General features: G+C 49.3%; 1 protein-coding gene across 8 annotated transcripts in view; it reads right to left on the reverse strand.

The window, feature by feature from the left end:
* PRDM2 (PR/SET domain 2) overlaps window positions 1–13,547 on the reverse strand; it is a 109,002-nt gene that overhangs the window by 21,008 nt on the left and 74,447 nt on the right. The window contains exon 8 of one of the 8 annotated variants that reach the window (XM_047082922.1): window positions 10,440–13,496. The exons of the other annotated variants lie outside the window; for them this stretch is intronic. Within the exon in view, the coding sequence (XP_046938878.1) occupies window positions 13,493–13,496 (4 nt within the window). The 3' untranslated portion in view covers window positions 10,440–13,492. Of the gene's footprint in view, window positions 1–10,439; window positions 13,497–13,547 lie in introns of those variants that run through there. 8 annotated transcript variants of the gene reach the window in all.

Consider the following 13,547-nt stretch of genomic DNA (forward strand, 5'->3'; position numbering starts at 1 on the left):
TTATTCCACAAACACTGAGTGGACACCTACACGTGCTAGGTGCTACATGGGCGCTGGGGACTGGTGACCACACTGGCGGGGGACGCAGCGCCCAGACTATACTAGTTAATAGCTAAAGGCCGCCTGTCGCCCTCAGAAAGACACGCTAAGAGCAACAACGGACAAGGCAGAAAACCCTTACTTTCACCATGGCTGACGCTTAGAAGTGTCCCTAACTGTAGCGCCACCCTGCTCATCCGTCACGGGGTACTCATCAGGATCGAGGAAAAACGTTAACTGATGCGTTCTGAAAACCGAAAACTACCACCTCGAAGACATTGCTAATAACCAAAAGAAGAGAATTTCAAATGAAAACTGGAAGCAAATTAAGTTAACGAGATGGGGGCGATACCACGGTCACTTGTCCTTTTTAAGACCCAAAGGAGAACTCCTTAGTTCTGGGTAAAGACGCATTTGAGAAGCCGATGAAAACAAAAAGAGTTCAAAGACCCACCCCGGAGATTATGATTTAGTAGGTCTGGAATTTTAAATAAGCCTCCTGGGTTAGGTTTTGAAGCAGGTGGTCCGCTAAGTGAACATGCCAGGGTGGGGGACAACCCTAACTAGGGCCCCTTCGCGCACCTGGAAACACCTTGCGGGAACGCAGCTCCTCGAGCTGAAGTTACCAACACGCCCGGCCGGGCAAAATACCCCCACCCCTCACCCGAGCAGCTGTCCAACTCAATTCAGGGCATCGCCTTAATAAAACACCTGCTGTCAGCTGGCCCTAATGGGCTGCGTCCGTAATTTTTATAAATAGTTTTTAAGGCACACAGTCATACTAATCATGGCGATGAAGTCACTTAAAACAGCACATACTTCAACTACAGTATCTGGGCAGCAATTTACTGAGATGAGTCGAAGCGGTTGGTTCCTGCAGCAAAGCAGTTAACGTAGGTTTTCACGAAACCGGCTGGCAAAATTCGATCGAAAGAGCCTCAATATAAATGATAAAGGTAGGAGTATAAGACAGCTATGTACTGGTTATTATGTGAAATTCTGAAAAGCTTCTGGAGCAAGATCCCGAAACAGAGAGGAAAATCCCTGGCAGGTTCACCAGCCTGTGCACCAAGAAAGGAGATGGGTGAACTCCACGTACTTCCTTCCAGAGTCAACCACCTCCTAGCACTTAGCACTAAACAGAGTAGCCACTCAAACATAAAGGACAGGCATCCAGCAAAGAGAGGAAAACTATCCTGTTTCGGAACGAAGGCGCTTCCCCTAGCAGCACACCTTTGCCTTCGCCGAGGAAGCCTGTGCACACGTCACCCGGACGTTCACGTCACTCTCTTCACAAATCATTTCTCTAACTCACATGTTTTCAGGAGCTTGAAAGAAAAACAAAACCCAAAAAAAGCAGTCTCTATGTGTTTGTTACACCTAACACTCTCCTATTACAAGGTCGCTTGTCCAGCAGCGTCACTTACCAGCAAAGAACCAAGAGCAACGACCAATTTTAATGAGTAAGCAAATCATGCCAGAAAACCCACGTTCTAATATTAGCACACCTGACACACAAGGGAGGTCCTTGGGTGTTCTCTCAGGGCCCACCATTTCTTTGTTTGCGTATCCTATTAACAGGACCGCTATCTAGCTTCTGTAACCACCGACGATCAACAGAACCATATCTGGGGACACAAGGAGGGCAGACAAGATCTATAAATGATGAAAAAGGAGACAGTGAGGAGTACATCCTTCTCAAAAAAACTTCAGGATCCTGAACACCTGAATTATCTGAGGGCATCCCTTTTCCACAACCAAGTATTAATCGATGCTTACACCTCGAGCCTTCAGGGAAAGGCGAAATTAGGTCTAGCGTAGTTCTTTTTTTATTTTTTATTTATTTATTTATTATTTTTTTTTATTTTTTAAAAAAAAAATTTTTTTTTCAACGTTTATTTATTTTGGGGACAGAGAGAGACAGAGTATGAACGGGGGAGGGGCAGAGAGAGAGGGAGACACAGAATCAGAAACAGGCTCTGAGCCATCAGCCCAGAGCCCGACGCGGGGCTCGAACTCACAGACTGCGAGATCGTGACCTGGCTGAAGTCGGACGCTTAACCGACTGCGCCACCCAGGCGCCCCAAGTCTAGCATAGTTCTTAAACGCAGGCAAGCAGCCGATGGGTGAGACCACAGACATCCCTTCCCGCCATGGGAGGCAGACACCAGGCACTCAGCCTGGCCCTCCTTCCCCAAGCACGACCCCACCTCCGAAGCAAGGCTGTGCAGCACCCCAAGCAGGTCCTTCCTCCCCACGCACACACATCTGGAAACCTACCGGCCAGCCATGGCTTGGGAAGGCTTGCAAACAGAAAGACAAGGGGATAAAAGGTGCCACTAGGAAGCAGCAAGGTTTGACTCTCTGAACGAGTCAGTACCCGGATCTGCCCGTTCCCTAACAAAGCCGTGTAGATGGGGGCTGAGCACGGGGCATCACACCAGGCCTACAGCAGAAACCACTCGCTCCTGTCTCCCAGGCACTCACAGAACGCACTAGGACCATGAGGGGCCAGGACTTGTGCTCGCCTCCCCCCCGGTTTGAGCTCCTCTGCATTAGCTGCTGCTTCCTACCCACACACAGGCAGCTACAAACTAAAGCCACGTCTCCTTCCCGCCTCTTAAAGAGCATACCACTGAAGGAAGAAGCAGGCAGGTCAGGGGCTTTCACCCCCAGATCTGCGGGTAGGGGCGGGAGGGAGAACACGACTCGTGATGGGCAGATGGAACCACACGGCTGTGGCGTCGGGCAAACCGCGTCAGGAGTCTGGGCCCCGCTTCCCCGTTCGTAAAATGGGAGAACACAGAAGTATTTACTTCACAGACTCGATGCGACGACTACGCGGGAGAATATATGGAAAACCCCCAAGACAGCGGCTAGCAAGCACTTCAAATTATCAGGGATCATTCTTCCACTAGTATTTCAGGGGGCTGGAGTTCCTTGGTTAGGTTTTCATGATTTTACAACCAAGCTAACCGAGGTCTTCTTCTGCACCTGGCTTTTAAAAACTGCCACTTGGGCCTTGAAATTCAAAACCAAGAGAAATCAAGTTATGTGGAGAGGCGGTGACAAAATTACAGTCATCTTCGTCCTCGCCCTGATCTGAAAAGTGGTTTTCGTGTTTTATAGCTCCTTCTATTTCTGACGGGTGGGAGTGCCTGACGCAGACAGGGAGGAGCTCCGGCCTGGCAGGCGCTCGGCAAAGCATCCTTGCCACCTGACCGCTTTCTCTCCGGGCACGGGCAGCGGAAGCAGACGACGAGGGAACGTTCCAGCTACTGCAACCTGTGCCGCCATAAAACCTATGTGGCAAGTCGGCTTTGAGCGCCAGCCGCAACCTTCCGTCCAATCCCAAGGGACATTCCAGAGGGCACCTTTCGGTAACAGCCGCAGCGGCTAACGTTCTCGAAGCACTTCGCTACGGCAGGCGGCATCCGTGGTCCTCACAGGCTCACCTGCCGTCCGCGCAACCAGCCTCTGCGGTCAGATCATTACTGCCATTTCGCAGAAGGGAAAAGCAGGGCTCAGAGACCTTAAGTAATTTGTCCGAGGTCACAGGGCTGGTAAGTGACAAAGCCAGGCTTCAAACATCTTATTCAGTCAGTAAGTATTTATACTGACCGGCTGCTACACACCAGGCACTGTTGCAGATGCTGGAAACGCAGCAGCGAACAACACAAAGGTCCTTCCTCCCAGGTAGAATGTTCACTCTGGGAAGGCAGACGTTTAGTAAACAAAAGGTCACAAGTCGGTAGCAATGCACAGAGGAGTTAAGTGGCCCCCAAGACCAGTAGGGCAGAGTGAGAAGATGGAGAGGGCCAAGGGCAGTATTTCCAACTGGATGGTCAGGGAAGGCTTCTGGGAGGAAGGGACAACTGCTCAGCAGCTCCAGGTCCGGAGCCAATCAACACCCTTACCTGCATTCTACTGCCTGTAACGAAATCACAACAAAACCTCAAAAGCCGGCCACGGCTGGCCTACACCACACTGTCCCTCATGGAAGGCCAGAGGGCGTTGGAAAAGTTCTCAACCTTGAATTCCATTCTTGTGTGGCCACGGCCGGCCACCCTGGACCAAAGCTCTACATGGACCCCCACTGCTACTGTGAGGGTCTCCAGGGAGGCCAGAGCGCCAAGGGCTCCCCGACACCTCGGTGCGCCTCGATGGAGGGAAGGAGCCCGCCCTGGAAGACTTCAAGACTGTTTCTAACGTTCTGACGCAAGTTCTAATCTCGTCTGTTCTGGGGAAACCAATATAAACTGATGCTTGTCAGTTGCCATGAAGTAATCCTTTTCCTTTCAAGGCCTTGAAAAGCATGAGCAGTTTCTTCAGGAGCTTCTTCCAAGAGTCGCTCAGGGATCACCATCACTCAAGTTCCACCCCTCCCACCAGGATGGTTGCTAGGCTGCGGGCTTCCTTAGTGGGGCAGGGCCTTCTGGGGTCTACCACGGGGAGGACTCACCATCACCACCACCATGGCCAGCAGCTACTGCGTCCTAAGCACACACCTGACCTTCGTTCGATACAGCCACCTGCAGGTGAGGCGGCCGAGGCTCGGCCGGCAGCCTGCCCTGCCTCAGTTACCAGCGGGTCCCAGGAGAACTGAGACCCAGATCACTAGGGTTCAAGGCCTGTTTATTCCCACTGTGCTACACAGCCTCTGCAACAAACCCCCGCTCTGGGCGATGACATCAGCACCAGTCATTTGGGAGACACGATAGCCGTGCAAAACCCAAGCGGGGAAGGTGAATCGGGTGGTGTCACTGTAGTTAAGGGCATGGAATCAAATGGCCTGTTTGTAGGCGCCCCTTACAGCTACAGCTGTGGGACATAAACCCAGTGACCATGTCCCTCAGATGTGGTCGATTTCTCTGTAAACGGACATGCTATCTCCCTCAGGTGGTGGGGGAGCTTCAGAGCAGACAAGTGCCGCTGGACAGTCAGAACAGGGCCCGGCATACAAGCTGGGCCAAGGAGCACCCCCAGCGCCCCACGGCGGCCGGCTACACCCCAGAGCCCTCTTGGGGGCCTGCACACAGACAGAGTCCATCAGATCTGCAGCCCGACACCCTCGTGACCCAGACTAGCCATTGAAGATGTTTTCTGAATGGCTGGCCGACTCAAACACTCCAGGAGAACGTGCCTAAATTCACAAGTCCAATAATAGCTTGGTAATAGAAGCCATATGAAAATGTTCCTGAACTCGAGCTGGGTTGGCAAGGTTTGGATGTGATTATAAAAAGCAAGTGAGAGCAGAATGTTACTGCGAGGAAAATCGAACCCATATGAGTCTCAAATAACTTCATTCCGACAAAGAATGTTAAAATAGTGTACCGGGGGCAAATTATTAAATACGACAACAAATGCAATGATCTTAAACTGAAGTTCTTATTTTTAAATTAAAAAACAAAATTGCCCCAACTATATCCTAAGGCCCAAATCCCCTTTTGTTATTAACTTACCTGTATAACAAACACCAGGTCTTTTTTTTCCAGTGATTCCTATTCAAAGTTTACATTTAGATTTAATGCTAAGACTCGGTAGTTACCCAAGCAGAATTCCAGATTATGACACAGGTGCCTGTCTAAACGTGGGTACGGAAATGTGCTTAGCGTAAATGTGTTCTGACTCACGGCATAAATCCATACTTTAAAACCCACCGGAGGGGCGCCTGGGTGGCTCAGTCGGTTAAGCGTCTGACTTCAGCTCACGTCAGGATCTCACGGTTCGTGAGTTCGAGCCCCGTGTCGGGCTTTGTGCTGACAGCTCAGAGCCTGGAGCCCGCTTCGAATTCTGGGACTCCCTCTTTCTCTGTCCCTCCCCTGCTCACACACTCTCTCTCAAAAATAAACATTAATGGGGCGCCTGGGTGGCGCAGTCGGTTAAGCGTCCGACTTCAGCCAGGTCACGATCTCACGGTCCGTGAGTTCGAGCCCCGCGTCAGGCTCTGGGCTGATGGCCTGGAGCCTGTTTCCAATTCTGTGTCTCCCTCTCTCTCTGCCCCTCCCCCGTTCATGCTGTGTCTCTCTCTGTCCCAAAAATAAATAAACGTTGAAAAAAAAAATTAAAAAAAAAAATAAACATTAATGAAAAAAATTTTTTTACTTAAAAAACAAAAAAACAAAAAAACACCGTAGCGTTCTCTCACTACTGAAACGCCCCCCTCACTGGGCAGGTCATCACTGTGGTTTCCTGTGGCACATGGTGAGCTGGACACGGGAAGGCACATTTAGGCACTAACTCTTCCCATAAGATATTTACGTTTTCTGGAACATCTGCCTGAATTTTGGGTCACTTTCTATACAAGCCGGAAGACAGCAGCATGGACAAATGCTATTATCCCAACAGTTCAGCAAGTTTACTCTAATAAAAATACTTCCAAAACCCTTTACGTGGCTCACAACAGAGTGTAATTTTTCAACTGCAAGTAAATTTAATGCACGGTCATGACAGCTTTTCCCTATTCTTATTCTTAACCAGGAAAGGAAACAAAACCTACACATACCCTCCAGGCTCTTAATCCTATACTTCAGAAATAACTACCCGCAGAAAGTTACGAACAACCCTTTCTTCAGCACTCTTTGCTGAGGTGGGAAGGCAAGCCTGGACCAACTACTATCTTTCTGGGCTAATGCCCCAACAGGTCAAGGTTCTCACGTGACATTTGAGGGAGGACTCCTGATGACGCCCGGGCCTTCTTTAGAACCACCTTCAAAATCAAAGGCTATTATTATAACGAGCTTGGCTTCTGTTAAGCAGATTTTTCATGAGTAAGAAGAATGACCTACAAAGCCAGTCAGAGCTGAAAGGTCCGGGACAGGGAGAAGCGTATTCCGCGGTCAGCATGAAGCTGGACGCGGGTCTCCAAGGGACAGCTCCTGTCTGCAGTCTTGCTGCACCGGGAAGACTCCGTACCCACAGTGATGGTTCTACTTGTTCACTAAGCCAGAAAGCTCTTAGTAGAGAAAGTATCGAGTCCTGTATTCGAAGTTTAGAGGAAATGAAACTTAAAAAAAAAAAAATACATATAATAGATAACCATAAAAACGATCAACAGGATGGCGTAGCCTGGAGGCAGTTCAAATCCCAACTGGCCAGTTGAGAGTGGTGTGGTCTCTGAAGGAAATCACTCCCCCGGGGTCCATTTCCCCATCTGCACACGATACCAACTTCGAGGTGCTATCGTCAAGTTTGAAAGACGCTTAAGCACGGTCCCTCAAACACAGAAAGCACTCGAAAGTCGTCAAGTCCGCAAGGCTCATCAGGTCGTTTCCAAAACCACTAGGGAAAGGAAGCAAGCACAAGGCTGGGAAGATGGGAGGAAGAGCTGGGGTTGCACGTGTGGCTGGAGACGGGAAGGGGCTACACAGTGGGGGACCTGGGCAGCCCCCAGACAGGAGACCGGGCCACGGATACGCCAATGAGCAGTTTTCCAGGTTTCCCTCTGTCACACCCACTCAAATCTCTCTTGTTCCGTCAAACCTTTCCTGACACTGTTTTCATTTTGGCTAAAAAAGAATTTTAACAGTAACATGGAGATCATGACCACCAGCTGGATCTCGCTCCTACTATGTTATTTTTTCTTTATCTCCTAGCACAGCATAAAGGCCCTGCATCTTGTAGGCAAACTCCCAGAAGAAGGTCAAGAGGCACCAGGAGGGAGGGGACCCAACAGGGGCTGTGACCCTGGAATACTGGCTGAGAAGAAACTGCACACCCAGCCGACCTTCCTCTTCCCGAGGCCGGTCGCCTCTTCTTTCCATAACCTACAGCCCAGCCCAGGGCTCAAGACTAGCCCTTTACTCCCCACCTCCCAGGTGACCCCTCCCCACTACCGCCTTCAGAAAAATGGGAAAGACGAGACAATACCGGCAGGGGAACTGTACGCTCAGACAGCAACACATCAGTGCTCGAGCCATGAAGGGCTACACTAACGGTCTCGTTTTCCCCCACCTCCATTCACTGGTTCCTCAACGCCTGCTGACATTACCTGGGGCTTTAAACGACAGACTACCCAGGCCCCACCCACGGTCTATTTTAAAAGGTTGGTCGTAGAGCTTTGGAGCCGGTCGTCTGGCACCTCTCTAGGTGAAAAGTCTGAGAGGCGAGCACGTGACAGCAGGGCTGTGGCTCCTCGTCGTCGTCTGACAGCCGGGCCTGCTGCCCAACAAGCGTGCCAATCCCCGCCAGGTCCCCTCCAGCCACCCCCACCTCCCAAGTCTCTCAGGCCACCTGATCGCTGTCTACACTCTACGACACACTCCTCAACGGTGCTTTCCGGAGACAGTCTCTGAAGGAGGAGATTCCCGAAGGGGGAGCAGCGGGCTGCTGCCACCCGGTAGGGAAGAGGCCACAGGCTACTGGGTTTCCTAAACAAGGACAAGTGGCAAACCACTTCCTCTAACCATCAGCCCGGTCTTTAAAATGCCACCTCGGTTGGGGCGCCTGGGTGGCTCAGTCAGTTAAGCATCCGACTTCGGCTCAGGTCATGATCTCGCGGTCCGTGGGTTCGAGCCCCGCGTCGGGCTCTGTGCGGACGGCTCGGAGCCTGGAGCCTGGAGCCTGCTTCGGATTCTGGGTCTCCCTCGCTCATACTCTGTCTCTCTCTCTCTCTCTCAAAAATAAAACATTAAAATAAATTTTTTTAATAAATAAATAAATGTGGTCTTGGCATCCAAGTCCGCCTTTCTCTCACCCACCTGCACTCCACTCTCGAGGTCAACGTCTATGCTTTATGGATAAAGTCGGTCCATTCGAAGGTTTGGTATCAAATCAAAATCCACCTGAGTAGCAGACGCAGTAACTGAGCTACAGTTTTACTAAAGTCACTTTCACCAAGTAGTAAAAGGCTGCAGCCAACTAGACATCCATCCTCAAATATGCAGTTAGAGGGATCTTCTTGAGCACCCAGCCTTTGGAAAGCTGTGACAAAGTGACATTTTCCATAGGAAGTATAAACAGGGGAGACGGCCAAACAAATGTAAAGTTCCACCAGGGCCAGGATTTTTAATCCGCTGATGTAACCAGGGACCTCAACACAGCCCGGTATACAGTAGGTGCTCAGTAAACCGTGATTCTGTAGAACATCTGACTAGAAAGCACCTGCAGCAACCAGGTTAAAACAGCCAGCCCAGAGAGGGGTTTGTAATCACAACGAGAGGTGCTTCAAAAGAGCAAAAACGTAAGGCTTCAATTACCAGCCTTCTGAATGTTTTAAAACGTTGCACTCCACGAAGAGTAAAAGCAACCAGACTCTCGGGCGGCTCGTTCCTGGCGGGGTGGGAGCTACAGGGCTTCCTGGGGACTCCTCCCGAGGAACTGTCCGTGTGCCTGTCACGCTCCAGCACTGCTGTCAGCACCGGGGGCCCAAGGAGACAGACCCAGTCCCGCTCTTTTCAGTCTGGTGAGACAGCCTGTGAGCATCCATACCCAGTAAAAAAAAAGACCTCCTTCTGGAAGGAAGGCTCAGAGACCATCTCATCCGTGACCCACTTGGGCACATTGGGAACTGAGATTTGGAGGGTAAAAGAACCTGCCCACTGGCAGGGACGCGGAGGGCACCTGTTAGACGCCTGTTAACTGGCACGTGGAGGGAGGGACGAACGAGGAGCACAGGACGGAAACCCGCTTCTCCTTCCCAGGGCAGCGCTTCATCTCACAAGGCCCAGCTCCTGCACGGGACACTGGGCGAGTTCGGTGCTCAGTTTAGCGGAACATTTAAAACAAGGGGACACCGAAAGCTATTGCAAAGCTCCCTCAGCACCCCTCTCCCCCCGCCCCTCCCCCCCACATGCCTCCTCGTCCCTGGGTTTTTGCAACATAGGAGTATCCTCGGCCAGAGGTGGGACCATCTGGCCAAGGCAGGCCGCTCGCACCTTCAGCTTCACTGCTTTTCCCTCGGACGCAAGAACACGCAGAGACAGGAAGAAGGTATGACAAAGCAAGGGCTGCCGTGGAGGGCTTGATGAAACTGCTGATCTTCAATCAATTAAAAACAAACAAACAAAACAGCAATTCCATATTAAGCTTGATACAAATGTTACAGCCTGTTTCATTCTTCCAGGGATTCATAAAAATAAAAACCCCCAAACTAGCGTGAACAGTTACCAAGCAGAGAGGAAGCGGAGACCCCACGTAGGAAATTCTTTATTTCCCTCTTGGCAAAAGGAGTTCACAAGGTTATTTCTCAGCACCACGGTCCCGACTGCGCGTCTACCCTCTAGACGGGATGTGAGTTTAACGTTCAGTGACTGCCAAACAGGAGCAAGGGAAGAGAGGTGGTCCGGGCGGGCTGTGCCCGCCGCACTTCTGCACAGCGCAGCCTCCGCGGCTCCTCCCGCCCCTTCGGCCTCCTCCCTCACTGCTCCCCAGGATGTACAAAAGCAGTCCTTTCACGAGGGTTTAGAAAGTGGTTTTATTGGTTACAATGATATAAAACGTATCGCTTGAATCCCCTCTTAGTTATTAAGTGCTCGCTGGTAACAGCATAAACACACTCTTTATACAGCTGACAAGCTCAATGATTTATTTCACGCCAGAAGGGGGAAAATAGCGAATGGCACGCCTGTCTATAATGACCCTCTCCCTCTCTCTCTCTCTCTCAAGGCTACATCGGTTAAAGTCAACGGACAACCCCTTTTGTACGTCAAATTGTAAATTTTAATGTTTGTGTTAGAATAGTCTTTTATATCACTCTCCAACAAGAACAATAAAACAACTCACAGCAAACTTCAATACAAGAACACTCTCCAGATTAACAACGCGAACAGAAATGTAAAACGTAAATCATATATAATACAATTGAAGTGTCCAAAACAATTTAAATAATTTTAAATATTTTATTTTTAAACTGCTACAAATGCTTTACACAACATTTCAACACAAAGTCCCCATAACAGAAATGTAACAAAACGGGAATGGTCGTGAGAGGATTGAAGTGGCACAAAGTCACCGAACAAGCATCAAACTACATTTTCAGAGGTAGATTACTTTTAAAGTTGAGAACAAAAATCAACATGAATAAAACCAAGCCATTTTCCACCAACTCAGTCATTAAAAAGGGAGGCATAGAATGCACGGAGAAATGACACTTACATCCTCTGGAAGAGGCCAATCTGTGGGTTTTTTGCTCTTAGAGACCGAAGTGTAAAACCTGGCATGTATAAATTCATTTATACTTACGTGTAGATATGCATCTAGAGAGGCCTGGGGTGCATCCTGGGCGCGGACATATTGCTACGCAGTGTCCGGTAATATAATGGTTATGAATTAGTGCCAGATAATCAACCGAGAGGACAAGGTCCATTTGGATATATAAACATGATGCTGGATAAAGCATTTTTTAAAAAGTCCATATCCGATCCTGATCTGGTTTCCTCTCCATTACGCTGGCAATCTGCTTGTGATATATATTTAAACAAAACAAAAAAAAAAAAAAAAAAAGGCTGCAAGACGCTAAGTGCCTCTCCCTACAGAACTCATTTAAAAGAAAGGCATAAAGAGCTGGTGTGTGACCAAAACATTCTAGAATGAGTGCATCAGAATTTGTCATCCCTGAAATCTACAAAAACTTCTCCTAAAACTGAACTTGCTTTGCAAGGTAAGAAGTTCAAATCGTTCCTTTCTCTGCTGTGTGCCAAGCGCCAGGGCCGCACTTAGATCCGAGCCCCCAGTGCCATGGCGACGTGCCCTCCTCCTTGTAGCCCCATCACCCAGGAGCCAGGCACACGCCAGGAGCCAGGCACACGGCAGGAGCCGGGCTCCAGCGAAGCAGGAGACCCTGACCCTAACCCGGGCAACAAGAAGCCTGCCGACAATCAGTTGTGTTAGGATTTGCGAGACAGCTTCAACTGGCCTCGCAAGCTTGGCAGATTTCGTATCCTTCGCTGTAGTGCTTATCCTAAGTTGAGCATGCAATGTCTTATTTAGTCAATTAAAGTTTGTTTTGTTTGGGGGCTTTTCTACAGGAAGTTCCTAGAAAACAAGAAAACTGAAGATAAATGCCAACGCAACGTAACCCAGTATGAACTGACCACGTTCAGGAAAAGACAAGCAGACCATTCAACAGATGTTACCATGACAGCAAAAGAACACCTCTGAAGGTATACAGGAACCTGGGCATCCTACGCAAAAAAGGCTGGAAGGGACCACAAGCGGGTCTCTTTGGACTGGTGTATGGCAGAGGTGGGCATGTAAAAAAATTAGCATCACTGTAGTTTTTAAATCAATTCATGGCAAATGGGAAAACTTGGTCTGTTATTTCAGTTTGCCTTTTCACCTTTTAGTGTTCAATGGGAACATAAGTACTTTTTAGAAGCTGCTCTAAAAGGAGCATTAAAAAAATGTAAAAACACCTTGAAATTTACAAAGACTGAAGAGGGGTAGATAGGAGGAGAGAATGCATCTCTCTCCTCGTCTTTCTGTCTTACGCCAGGTGGCAATGAGCCCTCAGTGACAGATGGAACTTCGGTCCCATAGGACGCAGAGGGGTTCCGGCTGCTAACTGAGGAAGGGGAGCCCAACACAGGGTTCACTGGGCTGAAAGGTGTGACAGGACAACCTAAAGAAGGGTGGCATGCCTGGTGCCCTCTGCTGCTCTGTCCTAAGAGGAGGATTTGGAACACAGGTCTTTCTGACACCCTGATTGGCACAATGTCTTGTGCTCCAGGAAATGACCGACTGGCAAGTTCTGCTGAACCCTCAGCACTGAATGGGAAACTCTGACTTCACTCACATGGCTTCAAAAACCTGTGGAATCCTCAACTGGCATTTAAATGTAAAATGTCTGAGTGCTGGAGACTAGCTCTTCATCAGTCTGTTTTAACGAAACACCCAGGAAAACATGTGCTGCCAGTTCTGTGAGGTCCTTGAATACGCAAGGGGCTAATGCTGAAAACAAAGTCAAAGCAAGTATTTCTAAATATGCGCCATGACACCATCCCTGAATAAAATTTACAAGCAGGAACATATTGAGAAAGGACAGAGACTACAGATTAAAACAGCTCCTTTCCAGTGTAACACGTCCAACCTGCGAGGATGATGAGGCTGGCTTTCCAAGAGCCCTGGGCTGGCCAGTGATGACCCACCACCTTCCCCAGGCCAGAGCTCAGGAATCCCGGTTTCATACCTAATGCACCTTGTATAAGGCGCTAAGAAGAATAAACTCTCTGAGGAAATGCCCACTCTTGTGTCCAGATGAGTTAAGTATGATGTCCTACTGAACATTTGGTTTTTACGTCCCAAAAATACTTCACAAGTTTATGGTCACTTGTAAGCAGCTCCCCGTGTGAGACACACATCCTTCAGATGTGCCCACAATACAGTTCCAGCGACTCCTGCAAACAGGGAGGCCTGCTGCTCCCATCTGCCTGTCAGAAACGATAGCCATGTTTGCTTAACAGACTCTTCCGTGTTTCCTTTTAGGCTCAATCCAGTCCAGCAACGTAACCCCCTGTTAACTATCAAATAAAGCAAAATAATGAAAATTAAACCGGAGCAAAGGAGAGAGA

This window comes from Lynx rufus, unplaced genomic scaffold (genome assembly GCF_022079265.1).
Source record: "Lynx rufus isolate CCGP_SWC_20201006 ecotype Redwood Valley unplaced genomic scaffold, mLynRuf1.p SCAF_2, whole genome shotgun sequence".
Lineage (NCBI taxonomy): Eukaryota > Metazoa > Chordata > Mammalia > Carnivora > Felidae > Lynx > Lynx rufus.